Source organism: Mustela nivalis, assembly GCF_964662115.1.
Source record: "Mustela nivalis genome assembly, chromosome: 2".
Lineage (NCBI taxonomy): Eukaryota > Metazoa > Chordata > Mammalia > Carnivora > Mustelidae > Mustela > Mustela nivalis.
In genome coordinates this window covers 51,918,029-51,939,604 of record NC_139021.1, presented here as the reverse complement: position 1 = coordinate 51,939,604, position 21,576 = coordinate 51,918,029, and the positions used below count along the sequence as shown (strand labels likewise).

Here is a 21,576-nt window from a genome sequence, read left to right as displayed (position 1 = left end):
TTTCCTTCCCTTGCCCCTATTTATGTTAATAATGATGTTCTTTTTGCCCTTCCAGTGCTCATATCCTATCTTCTTTTTCATTCTACCCTTTTCCTAGAAGCATTCCACGATAAAAGTTCAAGTGAAAGTCGTTGATGGAGGCCTGAAGTCCTCATGTGGGGGACACTAGCTAAACCGTAGTACCAAGTAAGTCTTAGGGGCACATTCGTTAGCTTAGATTCTGAAGAAAGTATCTGAAGCCACAGAGAATACCCGCTCCAGTGCTCCAGACATTTTGAGATAGACCAGTTATTTTCTGGGGCCAGGATTGTACTTTTGGAATGTTTTATTTATTTATTTACTTATTTACTTATTTATTTAGAGAGTGAGAGTGAGATCACAGAGGAAGAGGGAGATTGGAGAAGGAGAAGCAAACTCACCGCTGAGCAGGGAGCCCACCGCAGGGCTCCATCCCAAAACTCTGGGATCATGACCTGAGCTGAAGGCAGTTATTGTGTGATCCCCTCAAAATCTACTTCCTTAACTGCCAACTTTAACCAACTCTAGCTGTACTCAGCTAGACAGGTTAAAATTGACAGAGTGAAAACCTACAAGTTAGGTATCCCCTAACTAATTAAAATAATTTAAGAGACTCTGATAAGCTAAGATTAATAATACATGTAGAATTTTATTGAACCATTGATCGTTTTTTCCCTGAGACATTTAAGATATTTCAAAGATATTTCACTAACACTTACATCTTCCTTTTAAAACTAAACATCTCTAGTTAAAGCCCAACACTAGAGAGGGGACAAGCGCACAAATCCTATGTGTACAGGTTGATAAAATATCACAACATGAACTCACCCATGTAACTGTCTTCCAGGTAGAAAACCTTGCCAGTACTCTGAAGCCCCCTCATGCCCTTCCCAATGGCTCCTCCTTCTCTCCTTCCTAAAAGAAACCATTGTCTTGACTTCTAACACCACAGATAATTTTTACACGTTTTTAAGTGTTTTTATAAGAAGAATATTCAGGTTTTTAATCTATGCAAATTCTTTCAGTCAACATTATATTTAAGAAATGTCATCCAAATGGTTTCAAGTAACTGTAATTTTATTTCCATCACTGATTGCTGCTCCATTGTATGAATATGCCACTCTAAAAAAATCAGTCTGCTATTCATAAAAATCTGAGTTATTTCTATATGGGGGGGTCTAACAAATATCACTACCGTGAACAGTTTTGCCCTTGTCTCTTGGTAGAAATGTTCGACTTCAGTAGGTAATTACAAATTTTCAAAGTGGTTGTACTAATTTACAATCTTACCAGCTGTGACTGAGGAATCCTACTTCACATTTTAGTCCTAATTTTTAATGTTTGTTAATAAGGTTGGGGGCCCAGAGGAAGCATCATCCTTGTCCAAATGCAGCATTGGGATTTTATATATTTTACCCCAGGTAAGTAAGCTGTCATCTTGGTCTCATGTCATTGTGATCTATTCCTGAGCTGTAACTGTTCACACTCTAACTGAAAGTGTATCCTGTGAACTGAGACAATTTAATAGCATATGGCAGGGTACCAGTATGATGATCTCATGTATGAGTAACCATTTTAAAATCATCTTAGTAAATTGTTGATTCATTGGCCTGAAAAGAACAATGTCAAAGTAAGCCCATTCAGAGGGTGAGGCATTAAGCCTGCACATTGTGCTAAGATGAACACTGAGGTCTTCCTAATGTATCTTATGCTTATCACAAATGTTTGAATGAAAGTTCTGAAGATACCAGAACTTTTGCACTACACTACTCTAGAAGGTAGTGTTAATTAAACTGACAACAGATGCCTAAAACTTCTGATCCATTCCTTTTAAATAGGTCAAAGCCTTCTATTAAAGTTCCTTATAAATCCTAATAGTCTTATTTCAGAAAGTCTTAGAAACTATACCTAGTTTTTACTCAGTTAAAAGAAAACTTGTGAGAGAGAGATGATCATTTACCTTAAATGATCCTGGGGCTGGAAACAATTTGAGAAATACATTTGCAAAATGAAATGTCTATTATTTAGCTTGTCTTTGAAAAGCTGAGTGAGACTTTGGAGTTGCTGTGGAGAAGAAAAGAGAATCACATTCTTGAATTTATTTACTTATTTTAAAGATTTTAATTTATTTATTTGACAGAGAGAGACCACAAGTAGGCAGAGAGGCAGGCTGAGTGAGAGGGAAGCGGGCTTCCTGCTGAGCAGAGAGCCCGATGCGGAGCTCGATCCTAGGACCCTGAGACCTTGACCTGAGCTGAAGGCAGAGGCTTTAACTCACCGAGCCACCCAGGTGCCCCTCTTTAATTTATTTGTAAGTAATGTATATGCATCCATGGTAAAAAAGAAACTGAACTAACAGGTTAAACTTGTAGCCTTCAAAGAGAACCTCCTCTCCTTGCCTCATACACCTTAAGTAGGTGAAGAAGAAAAGATGTCATCTCTGAATAATAAAGGGAAGATTAAGAGAGGCTTAATCTCCGTGGTATTTCCAGTACCCAAAGTTTCTTTAACTACAAAGTCCATCTCCAATGTCTTGTCTTTTTTTTTTTTTAATTACATGCATTGTCACTAATTTCTAATACATCATCAATGTTCTTCATTACCTTTTCTTCAGCCCATGGAGTCATGTGAAGAATGATGCAATCATGAAGTGTCTGGTGAAAGTTAAAAAAAAAACAAAACTAAACACACCTAGTAACCTAGAAGTAAGGTGTTCATGTTCAAACCTACTCCTGCTGTCTTTGTGCCGTTTGCTTCCAGTGACATCCAGTTAACTGAGTTGGTTTAGATAAAAGATTTAGCATAGACCCCGGCAATTTTTTCAAGAAATAGCAGAAATCCTTTGCAGATGATAATAAAAAAGAAAAACAAAAGTGGGGTTAAGGAAGGAGGAGGAAATGTGGGGCAAAAGAGAGTGCCTTGTGCACCTTTTCACAGGCCTAGGTCAGTAAGGGTGTGGCTGGTAAGTTTCAAGAGGGGCCGCCTTCTCCTTCAGGCAGAGAGCAGCTTGCTCCTGTCCCTCAGCTTCTCTGCAGATTGAAAAACCTCCATCAGGGAAGGGTGGAGACTCCTCAGCTATCCTCCTGCCTCTGAGAGGCTACTCTGAATGCTCGAGAGTTGGGGAAGAAAGAAAAAAGAAAGGGTAGACAAAATCTTTTTTGACTGGAGTGGTTCGAGCTGAAACTTATTTACATCTGAATAGTAAAGTGAAATATACCTGAAATTTATTTTGCACTCAGTAGATATTTAAAGCTGACTTGTGCGTGTGTGTATGTCTGTGTGTGTGTGTGTGTGTGTGTGTGTGTGTGTGTGTGTGTGTGTGTGAGAGAGAGAGACAGACAGACAGACAGACAGAGAGGTTACTATGGATCTCATGTGTGAATAACCACCCCTTCTCCGCCCTCCCAGTCACTGAAAATTTCTCCCTGGCAGTTACTGCCACTGCAGGAACTCTTCCATCTCTCTATTTATAAACACCCCCTTCAGGAGGAGCTTGCTGGGCAGAAGGGGGCTGGGCCGTAAGAATAAAGGTTATATTATGAAATTTGCTCAGGAATCTAAGTCTAAGAACAGTCACTAGCATAAATTTCAATTTGCAACCCTTATATGATACCCTTAAATTAGATGACAAATGATTAAAAGACACAATGAGGATTTTTTATTGCTGTTGTCAAAGCAGCTTTCTTTCTAGATTGCTAAAGATATGCATATTAATATATATATGTCCTTGAAACTTGATTTACTCTCTTCTCATTTTACAGTGAAAAAAAAAATCAGCCACATATACATATAAGTTTATCCAGTTATTTTGTAGCAGAGTAAATTCTAGAAAGAGAGTCTCCTACATCCTATGCCACTGTTCTTTCAACCTTGTGCCTTTAGGGTGAATACTTAGTAAAATGATTATTTTAGGAGAGATGCTAGTATTCCTTTGCCTGGCATATCTTAAATTATTGAAGGGTGGTTATGATAGAGACTGAAGCTACCATAACTCAATTCTTAAATAATCTTTTTAAGATAATCTTTTTTCAGTTTAAGTGAAGACAAATGACAATTGAGGCTACAGAGATCGTGGCATTTTTTGAAGAAGTTTAACTAAAGAGCCTAAAAGTCCCTGTTACCGTTTAGATAGTGAGCAAATTGTGCCCATCTATTTATATGACATGTATAGTCATGATATATGGTTTTCCTGAGGCACAAAAGTGGAGGCCAAGCATCTGCATAATTATAGTGTTAAATTCTCCATAGCTGCTTAAAATCCATATACTAACAATACTTTAATCACCAATTCATAGGCCAAATATGACTGATAGAAATAATTTTTTAGGCCCATCCTCTTGCCTTACTTTTCATTTTAACATTTATTCCTATAAAGTATTTTTAAATGCTTAAATAACTATAGAATATATTTGGCATAATTGGTATACCTTTTATTTGGGATTATGTTATTTCTTACTCTGGAAAGACTTCATTCAGTCACCAATCTGCAATTAGATTATACAAATATTCTAATTAAGTTGAGTGGAAATTATTCTTTTTCAGAATGTTTTATGATAGTCCTGTTAAACAACTTTAAATTATTATTTGGTCCTTCCTAGCCTCTAAGCTTATTCAAAATTGAAAATGAAATTATTCTTCTTTTTCACTCTTATTTTTGCTATAATGCATACCTCTCTCCCTCTCTCCCTTTCTCTCCCTCTGTCTCTTTCTTTCCTTCTCTCTTTCTCTATCTCTCTCTCTACACAAACACACACACACACACATATGCACACATATACATATGTATACACATGCACACATATACATATAAGTATACATATACATATATATACACACTTTATAGAGTTCTATTTATAGGTCTCTCAGATCTCTTATATATAGTACACTTGGGTATACAGATGAAAAGTCATCATCAAATATTTCTAGGCCTTATAAACCTATGGAAGTATAAATGAGCCAACATTCTGTTATTCCAGAGGGTCGAGCTAAAACCAATAGCTAGAAATTACTGGAAGCAGATTTCAGCCCACTAGAGATTATGGCTTTCTCCCGATCAGAGCTATTAGAACATAGAAAGGGCTTCTCGGGGAGGAAGTGAGGCCTCTATCATCAGAATGATTTAAGTAGAGACTGGTTTTATTTATACTGAGAGAAACTTAATAGGCTTTAGTTGAAGTAGAAGACCTCCAAACTCTAGGATTTTAAGATTCCTCTTTAGTTTTGAGTCCAAGTCACAAATGCATATTCAGAAATGAAACTATATAACTTTAAAGGATTTGCTAATAATATGTATGCTCAAGCGACAACCAATTGGGCCCAGATCAGGTCTGACCAGGAATTACTGCCAAGTGTGCAATTAAAAATTATACAACTTGGGTGTGGGCACCAGAGTTCAAGTTTTACTTCTGAATACGTAAGTGCTAGTGACTTGAACTAGCTAGGTTCCCTAGGAGCACTGAGGACTTAAGGCTTTGGGTTGAGAAAGATCAGTGTGTGAGAAAGAACTAGAGCCTTGCCCTGTGAAATGAGAGGTTGCAGCCACTAGCTCAGGAAAGCTTAAAGGGAAACCTGGTAACATTTTTCACAAGACTTAGTATCACTGCTCATGTTTATTGGAAAGTGATAAAGGTTTATTGAATTCTTAAGGGATTTTTTATTTTAATTATGATTTATACCCCCACCTGCTTTCAAGTGAAATAATAAATAGTTATGATCTTCTGTTCCATAATGGAACCAAACTTTCATTTCAGTAAATATACATCAGGAATGGTTATGCCAATCAAAATGCAAAACTATAATACAATGGAAAGGCAATTAAAACAACCCTTTTTTTCATATAGTAAATGACATAAATAACTTTCATATAGTAAGTAATGTTCAAAGGGACACTAGTAAATGACACTCTTTCCTGTTTTGAGAAGCTGGTATTATTCTAGAGTAGTAGAAGAAAAGAGACTTTCAGGATATATTTCATTGTAAGGCATTCTTTGCAAGGCAGGTTTGGGTCTTCAGCTTCTAAGGGGAATCATTATGATTCCTCTATCAGGTTTGTTTGTTTGTTTGTTTGTTTTGGACCGACTAGAGTTTTAACTACTGTACATGATATATTGATAACATAGCTGCAGACGTGATACTATTTTATACCATGCAACAAATACAATTGAACTTGTCACAACAGAGTCACATGCCTCCCCCAGGAACCACTTATACCTATAGTTTCTAACAAAAGATAAGGGCATCAGAACATGTGTGGTAAAGTCATTAAGCTTTGCTCTGAGCCTCTTCTCTCCAAAGACCATATCAATGACATGAGAAGGGGGTGCACAGCAGCATCTTCTGGTCCTTACTCATCTGGTACAGGGTGGTGCAGAATCCCTGTTTTGACTTGTACACTGGCAGATTTTATTTTGCAAGTGTGTATCTCAGCATGAGCCACAACCTTGGGGACAGCCAAGTGTCAGTTTATTCCCAAGTTCATGGGGAGGAACTCACTTGAAAACACAGGGCAAGCTGGGTAGCGATGTGGGTTGCATCATAGTCTCTAACCCAGTATTTCTCAGACAAGATCTTTCTAATCTGCCAATTAGACGGTGGCTTTGTGGCATTTGGCACATTTGTTTTAAACAGGATGTATCCATTTTGTACACCCACCTGGCTCCTGCCAAAGAGATGACCTGTTGAGACAAACAAACAAAACTCAAGAGTTTCCAGGATACAACTGAAAGCAGTCCGACTAGGTATCCCCTCCCCACCCAAAAGACTATGTGGAATCTTCCTGGAAAATTAACTGAACATTATAAAGATAAAATGAGTTTTTCTGACATTTTCAGAGACATTTAATACCTGAGAATTTCCAGAATGTGCTGAACAAAAACAGCCTTTTAAATAAGTGTTGGTTAAATGGCGGGGGTGGTGGTGGGGGGAAGCAGTTCCTTAGCTGGTATAAGCTTAGGTTAACAAACCCCTTGAAGACGCAGGCTAAAAGTCGTTCCACATAATTATTAGGTGATCTAAAATTGCAGTCTGACTTGAATCAAAGCAATCTGTCTTGTGTCGACAGCTCCGCTGGCTCTTCCAGAGTAGTCCACACATGACATATTTGCATAATGCCATGAGAGTAGGGACAGACTGACTATGGCCCTATAGCACCTTTTCCTTCTTGTAGAGCAAATGTCAGTCTTTTTCATTAGATGATACTAGAGTGCCATGATAATGCTGTACTTGCAATTTAGGCTTTGGAGCCGCCTGATATTTAAGAATTAAATCTCACTGCTCTTCACCCAACATCATTCATTCTGAGATACTTGGAGTGAAAGAGAGCGCTATTCATAATGACACCAGGACAACGCCATGTCTTGGCAATGCAAAAACCAGAGCGCTCAGTCCTGCTAGCCTACCAGTGCAGAAAGACCATTAGGAGCCCCAGCTTTGTTCTGAGAGATTAATTATGTATTTTGAGGCTGAAAAATAGGTGACAAAATTTGAGATTTGTAGCACAGATATTCTTTATCCCACCTTCTCAATTAGACCCAAACCAAGATCATGGTTGCCCTCCATGGTAACACCCACCTGGCCTTCCAGTCCTGTATGAAGAAAAGCCACAGTGTTTAGCCAACCCAGAAAGCAGAATGTGGTTCACTGGAAACTCAGTTTGGTTTCTCATTATTTGTTAATTTGTGAGTCACTTAATTGAGAAACTCTTGCTGTAGAAGGAGGAATACAGGAATAGACAAGGCAGGACAGCATGCGGACGTGCATGGAAGAAAATAAACCTTTCACTACATACTGTTGAATTTATATCTTTCAGTGTTGGTCAATGCAGAAGTGAGACAGTGAACAAAAGGTGTCCTATGGTGTTTGTAGGTGGATGAGCAAAGGGATCTGTCCTGCCTCTTGGCTCCTTTAGAGGAGTGCACAGAATCAGCTTGATGCTGTTTTCATAATACCGTGCATGTCTCTAAGGGATTTAGAGTAGTTCTTTCCACCACCAGGTAAAGAGGATGAAGGTTAGGATTGAGAAAGTGTCCTCGGCCAGAGTTAGGTAGGTTACTAAATTCTGATGATTCCTCTTAAGAGTTCATTCAGACAAAAGAAAGCGATGAGCCTGACCTATCAGGATAAACAACTTAAAAAAAGCAACCCTATAATTTTCTAGATTTGACTTAAAAATCTAGTCTTATGTGTAAATATTAATGAAGAGAACTGATCACATGGTGTTAAGAGCCTGGAGGGAGAAACCTTAAATCACAAAATATCACAGGGACAGTGAGACTGAAAAATGGGAAAGTATAATCTGCAAGAAAAGAATTTGGCCTCTTCCAGTAGGAAAAAATCAAATTTGGAGGATTTTTGCTTTTGCAATTTTTAAAGGGCAGAAGTACCCTTTATGAATTTGTCTGTGTGCTTAGAGCTGGGGTAGCCTCAGACTTTGTACACAATATAATGTATATTGGGAAAGGCAGTTTTGTTGGAGGTGGGCTTGAGGACATTGAGGTTGCTAGGGGATTTGTTTTGAGACAGATCTGGTTGTCTGGTAAGCACATTGTTTTTACTAACATTTTGTGCTTATTGGGGGTGGCTTCACAAGTCTCTTCCTGTTCTATTTCAAGATGCCCCCTTACATCTTGTTTTAGACCTGGAACACTTTGAATACCACCCACATGAGGCATAAAATGGCTACATATTTCTGCAATCTGTTGTCATGAGCTAATGACAAATGTAATACTGAATACTATATAAGTCTGGACTGTAGGGAGAGCTATGTTGGCAAGAGAAATGGATTGATCTTATAATAAGATGAACCATTTTACCCTCTGCCTTATTTAAAATCAAATACCTTTATCATAACATTTTAAAATTATAACTTTCATTGTCACTTTTGCAATGTCTCATTTTCTCTCTATTCTCACATCCAGTTAATTTATCAAGCACATACTTATGATGAATTATTTAGGCAACGGGAAAGTTTTTTTTGGTTTGTTTGTTTTTTAAGATTTTACTTATTTATTTGAAAGAGAGAGAGGAGATAGCAAGCACAGAAGAGAGGGAGAAGTAGGCTCCCTATTGAGCAAGGAGCCCAATGCAGGGCTCAATCCCAGTACCCCGAGATCATGACCTGAGCCAAAGGCAGCCGATTAACTGACTGAGCCACCCAGGTGCCCCAGCAATTAGAAAGTTTTAATGGCTATCCATTTGCAGATATGTTGGGGAGGAATCAAACTGTTTGAAGTAAAAGGACAAAATGCATAAAATAACTCCATTTTTAGAAATGCTTTAATGAGAAATAATATTACCAAAAACAGAAGAAAACAACCTTCCATTAATGAATGGTAGCTTGTTGTGGCTGGATACACTGAAGGATTTAAAACTTCAGGGTGTGGCAGAAGCTGCTGAGCTTCCTGACTTCTCATCTGGGAAGCTTTGCTGCTACACACAACTGACAAGATGCAGATTCGTGCTCTATCCACTTATTAGGATTTTCTTTTGGAACGGATTCCAAATGGGATTTTCTCAAGGAAGATGTGGTTTTAAGGGTTGTACACAGCATGAGTAAGCAAGACATGGAAGAACCAGGGTCAAGAAACCTGGTTATAATATTTAAGAGAGAAACTAATTTCAAAATAACGGAATGTCCACCCTCCTTACCCCATTTGACGCCTTCTGTCACACTTTCTGGTGAATGGACAGAAAAGGAGCTGCCTCAGGTTAATTAGAAAGTAGTCCAAAGGTTGTGTAAGGTAATTTTTGGAGTGAGTTTGTTCAGTTTCCTGTCTCTTCTATATATTTTTTTACATTTTTATGGGGATATAATCAGATATCCTTATGCAGGGAAGCGAAAGTACCCCTGATGTGTCAAAGCCATATGCAAGTTCTTACTTCACAGCTTTGCTATTCAAAGCATGGTTCCCAAACCAGCAACACTAGCTTCACCTGGGAGTTCCTTAGAAATGCTTGGTCTTATGCCTGCTATGGAAACTACTGAATCTGTATTTTAACAAGATCCCCAGGTAATTGTTTGCACACTATACTTTGAGAGGTATGGCTTTATAGTGTTCACTCTGTCCTCCCCCGCCTGTTTTTGCTTAATCTGCACATGTACTAAGAAAAGACTCCATTGTTTGAACATGGATTGCTTTGTGTATTCTCTCCAATGATTAATTTAATGTGGTGCTCTTTCTCTGCCAGCTGCTTACTTTCCAGCCACCAATGCTCAAGGTCCTTAGGAAATGATTATGTACTACGGTCAACTTTACGGAAGACACATTTATCTACACAAACTGTAACAAGGAAGTTGTCTTTAAATAAAACCACACTATACATGCCAAACTTATGTGTGAGTTTGTGGAATATGAAGCAGACCAACTACTAACATTCATCAAAGGAAAGTGAAGAGAAATATTCCACTTTACCACTAGGTGGAAACAGAGTAATTTTGAGTATATTTTTCAGAGCCATGAACTACTACCACAGGAGATAAGCTCAAAAGACCTAAGAAACCATTTGCTGTAATTCTTATCTCCTTAATTTCATTGATGAGAAAACTGCGTTTCTGGAGATGTTAAGTAAAATTGCATGTGTCTTACAGATGGTGGTCTTCTAGAGCTATGGAGGGGGAGAACTACTGGTAAGTTTTGATCTTCAACCATTTTCATCTATACGAATAACATGTCATTATCCTCCAGCATGAAGGGAAGACAGGATGTAACACCTACATTGCCTCTGTGTTACTGCTAAAACTAATGACGAGCACAGTCACTTAAATTTGTGAGGATAGGTTTAGAATAAAATGATTTTTCCTCATCCCTGTATTATAATTAATCTCAATCAAGTAATAATTCTCCCTTTTTGTAATAAAGAGATATTCAACCAACCCATAAAGTCACACAAGATTTTAATCAGATTTGTTTTTACGAACATTTTTGGTTTTTAAATTTCGTATTGGGTTCAAATTAAGTAGCCTAGAACAGAGCTTCTGTTAGAGGGTTAAGTACTTTGTTTTTCAGAACGTGAAATCTATTCCCATTATTTTTAAGAAAGGAAGGAAATCTGAATTCAGGCGTTGAGGGACATTAGGAAAAATTTACTCCAATCTCTTTCCATATCTATATATCTTACAGATGAGAAGTACCAGGGAACCAAGGATGAAGTGTGTTGCCCACAGAAGCAAAGCCATCACATGCCCTTCTTCTTTGTTCTAGGACAGACTCTAGCACATATTTTGGTCTATATCTTTCTATTGTTCATTGGTGTGTGTTAACCACAAAAGGATTATTTCCATTCATTACATCAAAAAGTGTGTTTAAAAGTTAACTTTTAGTTAACTATTCCTAAGTACTATTTGCTAAGTTCTTATGTATTTAGTACCATAGTGTCATTTTCCTTTTGATATTTCTGTGACATGGTTGATTATGATCATCTAAAAATTAGCATTCCAGTCCAGAGTCTTGGCTGTCATTACCATGTTCCATACGAACATGGATAAAGCATGTTGAATTAGCATATTAAGTATGCAAGTCCAAGCACACAGGAGGAGCTGCCTCTCTAGGAGGCAGGGGCAGCAGCCTGTCCTAAGTGTATAGAAGCCAGCACTTGCATCACTGAGCAAATGACATACTTAGCTGCCTTCAGAACTTGAGTATTTTCTCAGCAGTAGAGCCTCAAGTGTGGGACATCCAGGCTCTTAATGGCACAACTACATGGTCCAAGTCCCTTGGTATTAAAATGGTACCACAAGAAAAAACAAAAAACCTGGAGTGACCTTAAAATTAGGGCAGGAATTTGAAATAAAAAAAAAAAAAAAGATTCAGTGCAGGGGAATAAATGTCCTGAGGTATGATGGGAAATGACCAACCCAAGATTCCAGTTTGTAGAGGATGGAACATGAACCCATGTCTGGTATGGTTCAGGAGACTGTAGCCTCTACTCTTAGCCCCTTGAGTGCAGTGAGCTAGAGGCAACCAGGTGTGGTCCTGTTTCACAAGCTCTGAAGTGAGGACTGGACAGGGATTCTGGTTCTACCACTTTGCAAACGTTCTCTGCCTCATGTCCTCTTGCAGAAAATGGGGACAACACTAGCAAAAATTTCGTGGAGCTCAGAGTTAATGGATAGAAAGTGCACAGGAAGTACGGCACCTAGCACAATAAAGGGAGCTCCTCTCCATCCAGGCAGCTGGCCTGTGTGGCAACTTTCTCACCTCGTCCCAAACCTAGAATCACCTGGTAAGATACTATGATAAGTACACTTTGAAAAGTATAATACTCTACACAACAAACAGAGGATATCATTATCATTAAAAGCAAAGAGGAAAGCTCTGGAGTCTAAATACTTGGGAGTCTGAGAAGAAACTATGAAAGGCTCACGTAGCTAAGAACATAAACACATTCTTGATGGGTACATTTAATTGCAACGGCGGTCACTTAAACTGAAACTTAAGGGGTTTTAGTTCGGAAACTGCCTACACAGTACTTTCCGATAACTCAAACCAGGTATAGGCTAGCCCTGAGGCCCTAACTGGGCAGGGGTGGAGGAGGGAGTTGAGGGGAGAGGTGGGGGTGTCCTGAAGGTGGGGAGAACAGGTTCTCTCAGGAAGGGTCCACTGACCAGGAGCGGGGATGAGGGAGGCGAAGAAGTTTATCCATCAATCAGCCAAACCACCACAGATAAATCAAGTCCTGCCCCCAAGCCCTAGAAGGGCTAGTGGATTCATCGCGGGTATTTCGAGGGAAAGAGAGCGGCAGCTGGGAGGTAAAACGGTGGGGCGCTGGAGAGGTGGGGCGGGGCTCCTCACCGGCCCCTCCGGCTTCCCTGCCTGGCGGAGGCGCTGGAACGTGCAGGCGCTGGCGTCCGGGGCGGCATGGGGCGCGCCGGGCGAGTCCCCGCTTGCAGGAAGCGCGGGGGGAGCCCCTCAACCTTCCTCCGTCCCCGGGCAGGTGGAACGGGTTCGCGCCTCGCGACCCGGGGAGAGAGGCCCTGGGGGCGTGCGGGGGGGCGGGGCGGGGGGCCGGGCTCGACGCGTCTGTCATTGGCCTCTCGGAGCCGCCCCGGCGCGCGCCGCTTTTATAAAGCAGCCACGCGAGCCCGCAGGTCTCCAGCCAAGCTCCCAACGGCCCGCTCTGCTCAGCTCGCTCGGCCCGCCCGCCCGCGCCCACCATGGCCACCATTCAGCAGCTGGTAGGAAGATGGCGCTTAGTGGAGAGCAAAGGCTTTGACGAATACATGAAGGAAGTAGGTGAGGCTCCCGGCCAGGCGGCGCCTGTAACGTGGCGAGTGTGTGTCTGTTCCTGGGTCCCCTTCAGCGTGCCGAGCTCCGCGGCGGGGCATGCCCGGCTGTCCGCCGCCAACCCCTGTACCCCCATCCATCTCCCATCCCCCCACCAGCACGTGGGCAAGCAGCGGGCAGAGCAGCGCGCGCCTGCCGCCCGCCTGCGGATTCTGAGCGGTTCCGTCTCCGGGGCCCCGCAGCTCTCTCTCTTCCACTTTCCCCTAGCCCACGCGGCCGCCACCCGCACTGCTTCCTGTCCTTTAGCGCGCTCCTCTTCCGCCCCAAGCTTCACTTCTTTCGACCTCCTCAGACAGCCCCCGTAACTCTCCCTCTTTTTCTTTTCCCACTGCTCGTCTTCCTTCCTCGTGCCGCCGTCCCGCCGTCCCGCCGTCCGGCCGTCCAGCCATCCTGCCACTCCCACTCGCCCCATCGTGGCCGCACCCACTCCCTCTTTCCCACCTTGCTCCCGCCTTGCCTCCGCTTTTGTTCCTGGATGGCGCACGGGTCCCCTCTTCTCCACAGGGCGCGGTTTCCAGCAGAAACCCTTCCGAAGGTCCGAATGGGGCGACAGCTTCGGCCCTCGTTCTGCGGCTCGGCCGCCTCTGCCCCAACCCGCAGGCGCTCTGCCCGCCCTCACCGGGTGAACCCGGGCCCTTTGGTTTGGAGCGGCTCCCGGCGGAGCGTCGGGTTATCCTTGCCTCCCGGCCGCAGAGCGGCGCTCCGAGGCGTGGCGCTGCCGGCGCCGACCGTCTGGCACTGCCAGCCCTGAGCCCTAAGCCCTGAGCGCCGCGGTGCCAAGGGCATCGGGCGGGGCCCGCTGTGCCCACGGAGGGCGACGCGCTGCTGCCCTGTCCTCTGTGCCTGCAGGATGGGGGGCGTAGAGGCGGGGAGTGGGTTTATTGGAAAGCAGCCGTCAGAAGCTGCGGAGCCCTCCAGAGGCTGCTTTGCAGCCGTTTGCAAGATGGGTGTGGCCCTGCAGCAGGTCGTTCCCCCCACCTCCCCCTAAAGCCTTTCAAGGCAATATGAGTCTCTGTAGGAAGATTCCAGTTCACCCTCTCAAAATAGTACCTGAGTCTCTGTTACTGTCCTTTTCTAAACCAGTGACAACCATTGTATGCTGGTTGACCCATTGGGTGGATTAGCAAACAAAAGTGGACCTTTGTCACAGGCCACTTTCCCACAGGAAGTGGGATGGAGGACTATAGCATGGATCTTCTCAGAAAAGGGGCTTCCAGCCCTAAGACAACTGCTGGAACCCTGAGGGTGCTTTAGAAGCTGCCCATCCACAAATGTTAGCATGACTGCTTTCTGGGGCAGACTTTACTACAAAGACCCTCTACAGAAACCTAGTCCCTGTGGCACTTCAGAAACCCACCTTCATTGGCCTTTATCCAAGACAATGACAGGTGAAGGCTGGTTATTCTCTGAGTAAAAGTAGAACTCAATCTTTTTTTTTTTTTTTTTTTTTTTTTGTTCTATAAGTCCAGATCAAGGTAACTCTGGAAGAAGCCAGTTTTGCACTCATAGGCAATAATTGTCAGTGTGTGTTCACTTGTGTGAGGACCAAATAAAGAACGCTGTTTCGCTGCCCTTTGAAATGAATGTGCTCATTGGGTGGTTTGTTTCCAGGGTTCTAGAATCATGAAAGTTGTGGGGCTCAATTCATTAGAGAGCAATCAAGGTGTGGGAAGAGCAGAGCCCTATATTTGTCCAAAGTGAGAATTAATAATGACTCATCTAACAACACGAGGCACTAGTCCCCGCACTAGCAAAAGAGAAGGCACCCAGGGGACATTGCAAGCCTAGCTGAGTTTTTATTATCAAGCTAGTTACTCAGCTTAGGTTTAGTCTCCTCTGTGAAACCAGGATTTGGCCTAGATCTAAGTTTCCTTATAAATGTTAACATTAGGGACAAGTAGATTATAAATTAAATGAGATATCAATATAGTAAATGAGTTACACAGCTCTGAAATGCTTACTGTTTTTGAAGATAAAATTTCCCCAATTTATCTGTATCACGATTGTGCAGTTAACTCTTAAAATACCATGCTCTCTGAACAGAATTGATTTGGATCTTGTGTAGCTATTAATCAGATATTTATCAAGAGCTTTGCATGTGTCGGACTGTGTGCTAAAGTCATATAATACAGTGTTGGGCAGAATTGAGTAAATCCATTTTGGAAGTCCAGATTTCTTCCCTAACTTTCTGAAGGCCAGCATACCATGGTGGCCAAGAGCTTAAGATTTGGAGCCAAACTGCCTGCTCTGTTGGTTCCAGCTCCTTCATTTCCTAGCTGAATGAGCTTGGGTAAGTTACTTCAGTGCCTCATTTTCTCATCTTGTAAAATGGAGACAGTACTCTCCACCTCTCACACAGTTGTTGCAAGACTTCCATTAATTCATATATGTTAAGTGCTGGCACATTGTGGTAAACGCTGGATATGTGTTTACACTTGTTATTGAGAAGTGAATAAGTGGAAATATGTACCACACAGTAACTGCAATTAAATTACTGCATTTATTATGTAAACCAAAGCCTTGGTCTTCCTGTTATTTAACATGATAAAACATTCTACAGGAGTGGGAATGGCTCTGCGAAAAGTGGGTGCAATGGCCAAACCAGATTGTATCATCTCTTCTGATGGCAAAAACCTCACCATAAAAACTGAGAGCACTTTGAAAACAACCCAGTTTTCATGTAACCTGGGAGAGAAGTTTGAAGAAACTACAGCTGATGGCAGAAAAACTCAGGTCAGTCATCATTCAACAAAATCACAGAGACTTGTCGAATGATAGATTGTATTAATAATAGTCTTACTGGTTATAGACAAAACTTAATGAAAAAGTTAAAGTATTTTATGAATTGAGTTTGACCAATTGGTGAAAGTACCAGCTTCATATCTTAGTCAATTTTGGAAAAATAGTTTAAGGAATATGAGAGAGAGCAAGTGTCTCTTACAGGGATCTAGAATTGAAAAGCATAAACTGTATTATTAATAATATTGGTATGGCTTAATGAAGTGGGTTCAGAAAGAAAAAGATGAAAAAATGTCAATTAAGAAAGTTATGAGCGGGGCGCCTGGGTGGCTCAGTGGGTTAAAGCCTCTGCCTTCGGCTCAGGTCGTGATCTCAGGGTCCTGGGATCGAGCCCCGCATCGGGCTCTCTGCTCAGTGGGGAGCCTGCTTCCTCCTCTCTCTCTCTGCCTACTTGTGATCTCTGTCTGCCAAATAAATAAATAAATAAAATCTTTAAAAAAAAAAAAAGAAAGTTATGAGCATCTCTCTGATAACATACTTTGGAAGATTAAAAAGTGTATTTTTGCAGACGGTCTGCAACTTCACAGACGGCGCATTGGTTCAACATCAGGAATGGGATGGGAAGGAAAGCACAATCACAAGAAAATTGGAAAATGGGAAATTAGTGGTGGTAAGTGCCAACATTCTTGTGTCTTATTGGGCTTCTTGTTTGCATTCAAAGTTCCTACAACTGTTCAATACTGATGAGCTGTTCTAGTTTTTCAAACTCAAGAATTCTAAAATTCAGTTTCTCCATCTATGAAGTAAATTACAAAGTTTTGTAGAATGTCGATCCTTGTATTTAACTACCATTGCTCTGTGACGCAAGACTGACCTAATCCTTTAATATCTTTCTTTCTTCTAGGAATGCGTCATGAACAATGTCACCTGTACTCGGGTCTATGAAAAAGTAGAGTAAAAATTCCATCATCATTTTGGATAGGAATTAGCTGTGAGGATGAACAAGCTCAGTTCAATGAGCAAATCTCCATACTGCTTTTTTTTTTTTTTCCATTACTGTGTTCAGTTATCTTTATCACAAACATTTTACATGCAACTATTTTGAAGTGTTGATTTAATTAGGATCATCCCTTTGGTTAGTAAATAAATGTGTTTGTGCTATGCCAGTGTCGTATGCTTTTTTTTTTAACGTCATATGAAATTAGTGGTGAATTTAAGTATGAATTCATTAAATTCTCAGGTAGTCTTGAGAGTATTATATTGAGATCTTTTATTTTTTTAAGATTTATTTATTTATTTATTTATTTATTTGAGAAAGAGAGAGAATGAGAGAGAGTGAAAATGAGAGGAGGAAGGTCAGAGGGAGAAGCAAACCCCCTGCTGTTCAGGGAGCCTGATGTGGGATTACGATCCCAGGACTCCAGGTTCATGACCTGAGCTGAAGGCAGTCGCTCAACCAACTGAGCCACCCAGGTGCCAGAGATCATATTTTAGTAACTTATGTGTAGAGCTACTTCTATGGAAAATACAGTACCAATTATTTCAACTTCCCCTATACTATTTGAACTCTGTATCAACTGAAGAATCTTAAATTTCTGGCAAAAGACTATTCTCATTAAAAAAGAGCTACATAAACATAATGTAAATAATTAGAATAAAAGTTAAATGACCATCATTGACCAATGATCATACTTTAATAGTGCACTTATAACTATTATTCATGAATTCTACAACCCCAAATTCCTTTAATTAGCTTTCTGAGGACCTACCATGTACCAGGCAGTGTTCTAGAGGTTGAGGCATATCTGAACACAAGGTCAAATCATTGCCCTTGCCATGAGAAGAAACACCAGCTTTAGAAGAACACAGTGGATTCCTTAACAAAAGCCAAGAAATAATACAGTTCTCAAATACTTCCTATGTGCATATATGAAAAGTAACTAGGATTCTAATGAACACCTGTTCTGCTTCTCAAACCCAAATATAAACACTTGCAGTTTACATTTGGAGAAATAGCTTGTAGACACTGAGCTCAAGACTTGTGTGCAAGATCACCAGAGCAGTGCTTAGGGGATCTCGAACATTATCCCTATTCAGCAAGTAAGAAAACAGGTTTTGAGTAGTTAACCTGTTGAAGGTTACAGAAATGAGAAGAGCTGGATTGGGAACCTACATCTCCCAGAGTCCACTCAATGACTGTTTGTCATTCTATAACACTGCCTCTCATCAACTTGTATTAAGATCCTAAGTCTAGGGCGCCTGGGTGGCTCAGTAGGTTAAGCCACTGCCTTCGGCTCAGGTCATAATCTCAGGGTCCTGCGATTGAGCCCTGCCTCAGGCTCTCTGCTCAGCAGGGAGCCTGCTTCCTCCTCTCTCTGCCTGCCTTTCTGCCTACTTGTGATCTCTGTCTGGCAAATAAATAAATAAGATCTTTAAAAAAAAAAAAAGTATTACTGAAAGCTAGCAGTCAGGGAAAGAGCTCAGCTCACTGACACCCTAGGCCTATGTTGTCCAGTATGTAGCCATGAGCCCCAGGTGGCTACTAAATACTTGAAATGTGGCTCATTGACTTAGATGTGTTGAAAGCAAAATACACACAGGATTTCAAAAACAGGTAAAATGTCTCTTTTTTTTTTTTCTTTTAAAGATTTTATTTATTTATTTGACAGAGAGAAATCACAAGTAGATGGAGAGGCAGGCAGAGAGAGAGAGAGGAGGAAGCAGGCTTCCTGCTGAGCAGAGAGCCCGACTCAGGCCTCGATCCCAGGACCCTGAGATCATGACCTGAGCCAAAGGCAGCGGCTTAACCCACTGAGCCACCCAGGTGCCTGGTAAAATGTCTCTTTTTAAAAATATTGATTACATGTTGGGATGCCTGGTGGCTCAGTGGGTTAGGTGAATGCCTTCGGCTCAGGTCATGGTACTAGGGTCCTGGGATTGAGTACCACATCGGGCTTCTTGCTCAGCGGTGAGCCTGCTTCTCTCTCTGCCTCTGCCTGCCACTCTGCCTACTTGTTCTCTCTCTCTCTCTGACAAAAAATAAATAAAATCTTTTTTTTTAAAAAGTGGAAAAAATAATGATTATATGTTGAAATAACATTTCTGGATATAGTTGGTTACTTAACCATTATATATTTAAAATGATTTTCCTGTTTCTTTTTTTTTATGTGGCTAGGGAAAATTTTTAAATAACATGTGCCACCATTTTTGTGTCCATGTCTTTTATTGGACGGTGCTGCTCTAAACTTCGTTTTCTATTTGGATTTCCATCTTATTTTAGTCTTCATGCTAGAGTTCCTCTTTCATCCTCTTTTTTCACTTTGATCCTCTTTTTTCACACTGAAAACACTGAAATACTGGGCCAAGTATTTCAAGAGTTTTGTAATCCTCAGAACCACCCTGGATTATGTGCATTAACTATTGTTTTCTGCCTTGTTTAGATGACGAAACTAAGGCTTAGAGTCTAGGTAATGGGGTTGCAAGCCATACAGTGACTGTAAGTCAGAGAAGAGATTGGAACACAAGTTCATCTGATGTTCAGGCCTGTGCTATTAATAACTATCATTCAGGATTTCTGCCACTTTGTTCTAATGCCTGTACTGCCTCGGTTTATGGATTGCAAGTGTTGCTTAAGGAATAGTAGGCTCGTGTTTCTCATATGGGAACCGTTGACATTTTGGGTAAGAGAATTTTTCACTGTGCTGGAGCATGGCAAGCATCATAAGACTGTTTGCATCCTAAGATCATGGCCACACAATGCACATGGTTCCCATCAGTCTACCCCCAATACCTCCTATATTTCCATATATCCTATAAGGATATGGTATCATACCCATTTGAGAACCTTGGGTAGAGCAAATGTATCTCAACTCTGTTACCGGATGTCAATTAAGGCCTTCTTTCTGCTAAGCGATCTTTTAATGTCAATTGACTTCTAGCAAAAGATATAAGGAAGTCTCTTCATTGAATATTTTTGTTTTCTCTGGTGGTATGCTGGAATGTATTCTGTTTAGTGCTACAACACACAGGATCTCTTGAGAGATTCACTTTGACCCCAGATCTATCAGATCTCCTATTTTCTTTTCTATGTGTCAACACTATGTTGCCAGTAACCTATTGGACATTTCCCTATGGATACCATGTTTAATTTCAAACTAGTTAAATCTTCCTAAAATATAATGTGCTAATGTAAGTGCTTGAGCTTTGGAAGCTGATGGACCTGTAATCCAGTTCTGGCTCTCTACCCTTTAAGAACTCTGTAACTTGGGACAAGTTACCTGACTTCTGATCCCCAGCTACCTCCTTTGTAAAAAGATACTACATTACCTGATTCATAGAATTGTTTTAAATATTAAATGAGATAATGCATGTAAGGCACTTAGCCCAGGGCAGAGCACATAGTAAAGGCCCAAATGTCTCTCCAGTACTGCTCAATAGAACTTTCTGCCATGAAACAGACTAGAACAGCCACACAATCCAATACAGTGGCCACTGTTTGTGGGTATTGAGCACTTGGAATGCAGCAAGTGTTGTTGAGTAATTAAATTTATTGTTAAAATTTAATCAATTAAAATGTAAATTTAAGTTACCCATGATGCTAAACTCCTGTTTTCCAAAATCAAGTTTCTTACTTTTGATCCCAAACCTACTCCTCTTAACAGTATTCTCCATTTTAATACCTGGGAATGGTGTTTTCCAATTCCAACCTTAAAAGACTGAGAATAATCTTTAATTCCTCTCTTTGATACCATATGTAATCCTTTAGCAAATTATTTCAGTTTTACCTTCAGAATATATTTAGAACTCACTTACTTTTCACTTCTTCGGTAAATACCACCCTGATTCAAATACCACCATCTCTCCTCTGCTCTCCTGTAGGCATTTTTATTCTCCTAGACTATCATTTAAAAAAAACAGTTTTAAAATATATACTACTCTGTTAAGAAGCTAAAGTCTTTACACTGATCCTATCCAGTCTTGTCTGTGTCTCCAAACTTCCCAACATTCCCTCCTGATTTCTTTTTCTACCACTCTCCTCTCCCAACCTTTCCCTTTAACCACTGACTCTTGTTGACACAAGATTGCTGCCTCAGGATGTTTGCACTTGTTGCCTCTGCCTATAACCATATTTCGTGAGGAATCTGCAGCCCAGGCCTCTCAGCTTTCTCACTTCCTTCAGGTTTCTTCTCAAATGTCATCCTAGCAATGAGTCATTCCCAGATCACACTGTATGTAAGAGCTGTCACCCCTCCCCCGGACTCTCTATTCCTTCACACTGTCTTTGCCCTTACCACCAGTGCTGACTAACAATATACTTACTTAAAAAAATGGGGCGGAATTTTTACCTGTCTCTCCCACTGGAAAGTAAGCTCCATGAAGAAGGGACTTTGTTTTTACAGTGTTCTCTTTAGTACTCAATTAGGAAGCAACTTGGCACACAGAAGGTACTCAATAAATATTTGTTGAATGATTAAACTATTTTTTCAAAAAGACTTTATTTATTTATTTGTCAGAGGGAGAGAGAGAGACTGAGCACAAG

The 21,576-nt window shown here is 41.0% G+C and overlaps 2 protein-coding genes across 2 annotated transcripts in view; both read left to right on the top strand.

Moving 5' to 3' along the window:
• LOC309859045 (uncharacterized protein) overlaps nucleotides 1-13,231 on the top strand; it is a 113,480-nt gene extending 100,249 nt beyond the window's left edge. The window contains exons 2-6 of the mRNA XM_082719465.1: nucleotides 98-186; nucleotides 1,371-1,439; nucleotides 10,604-10,642; nucleotides 11,136-11,239; nucleotides 12,075-13,231. Of these exons, the coding sequence (XP_082575591.1) occupies nucleotides 1,406-1,439; nucleotides 10,604-10,642; nucleotides 11,136-11,239; nucleotides 12,075-12,251 (354 nt within the window). The 5' untranslated portion in view covers nucleotides 98-186; nucleotides 1,371-1,405 and the 3' untranslated portion in view covers nucleotides 12,252-13,231. The remainder of the gene's footprint in view (nucleotides 1-97; nucleotides 187-1,370; nucleotides 1,440-10,603; nucleotides 10,643-11,135; nucleotides 11,240-12,074) is intronic.
• FABP5 (fatty acid binding protein 5) lies at nucleotides 13,051-17,198 on the top strand. The gene is made up of 4 exons (XM_082719462.1): nucleotides 13,051-13,247; nucleotides 15,859-16,031; nucleotides 16,606-16,707; nucleotides 16,942-17,198. The coding sequence occupies exons 1-4, from the start codon at nucleotides 13,169-13,171 to the stop codon at nucleotides 16,993-16,995; spliced, it is 408 nt and encodes a 135-aa protein (XP_082575588.1). The 5' UTR covers nucleotides 13,051-13,168; the 3' UTR covers nucleotides 16,996-17,198.
• Nucleotides 17,199-21,576: the final 4,378 nt, after the last annotated feature.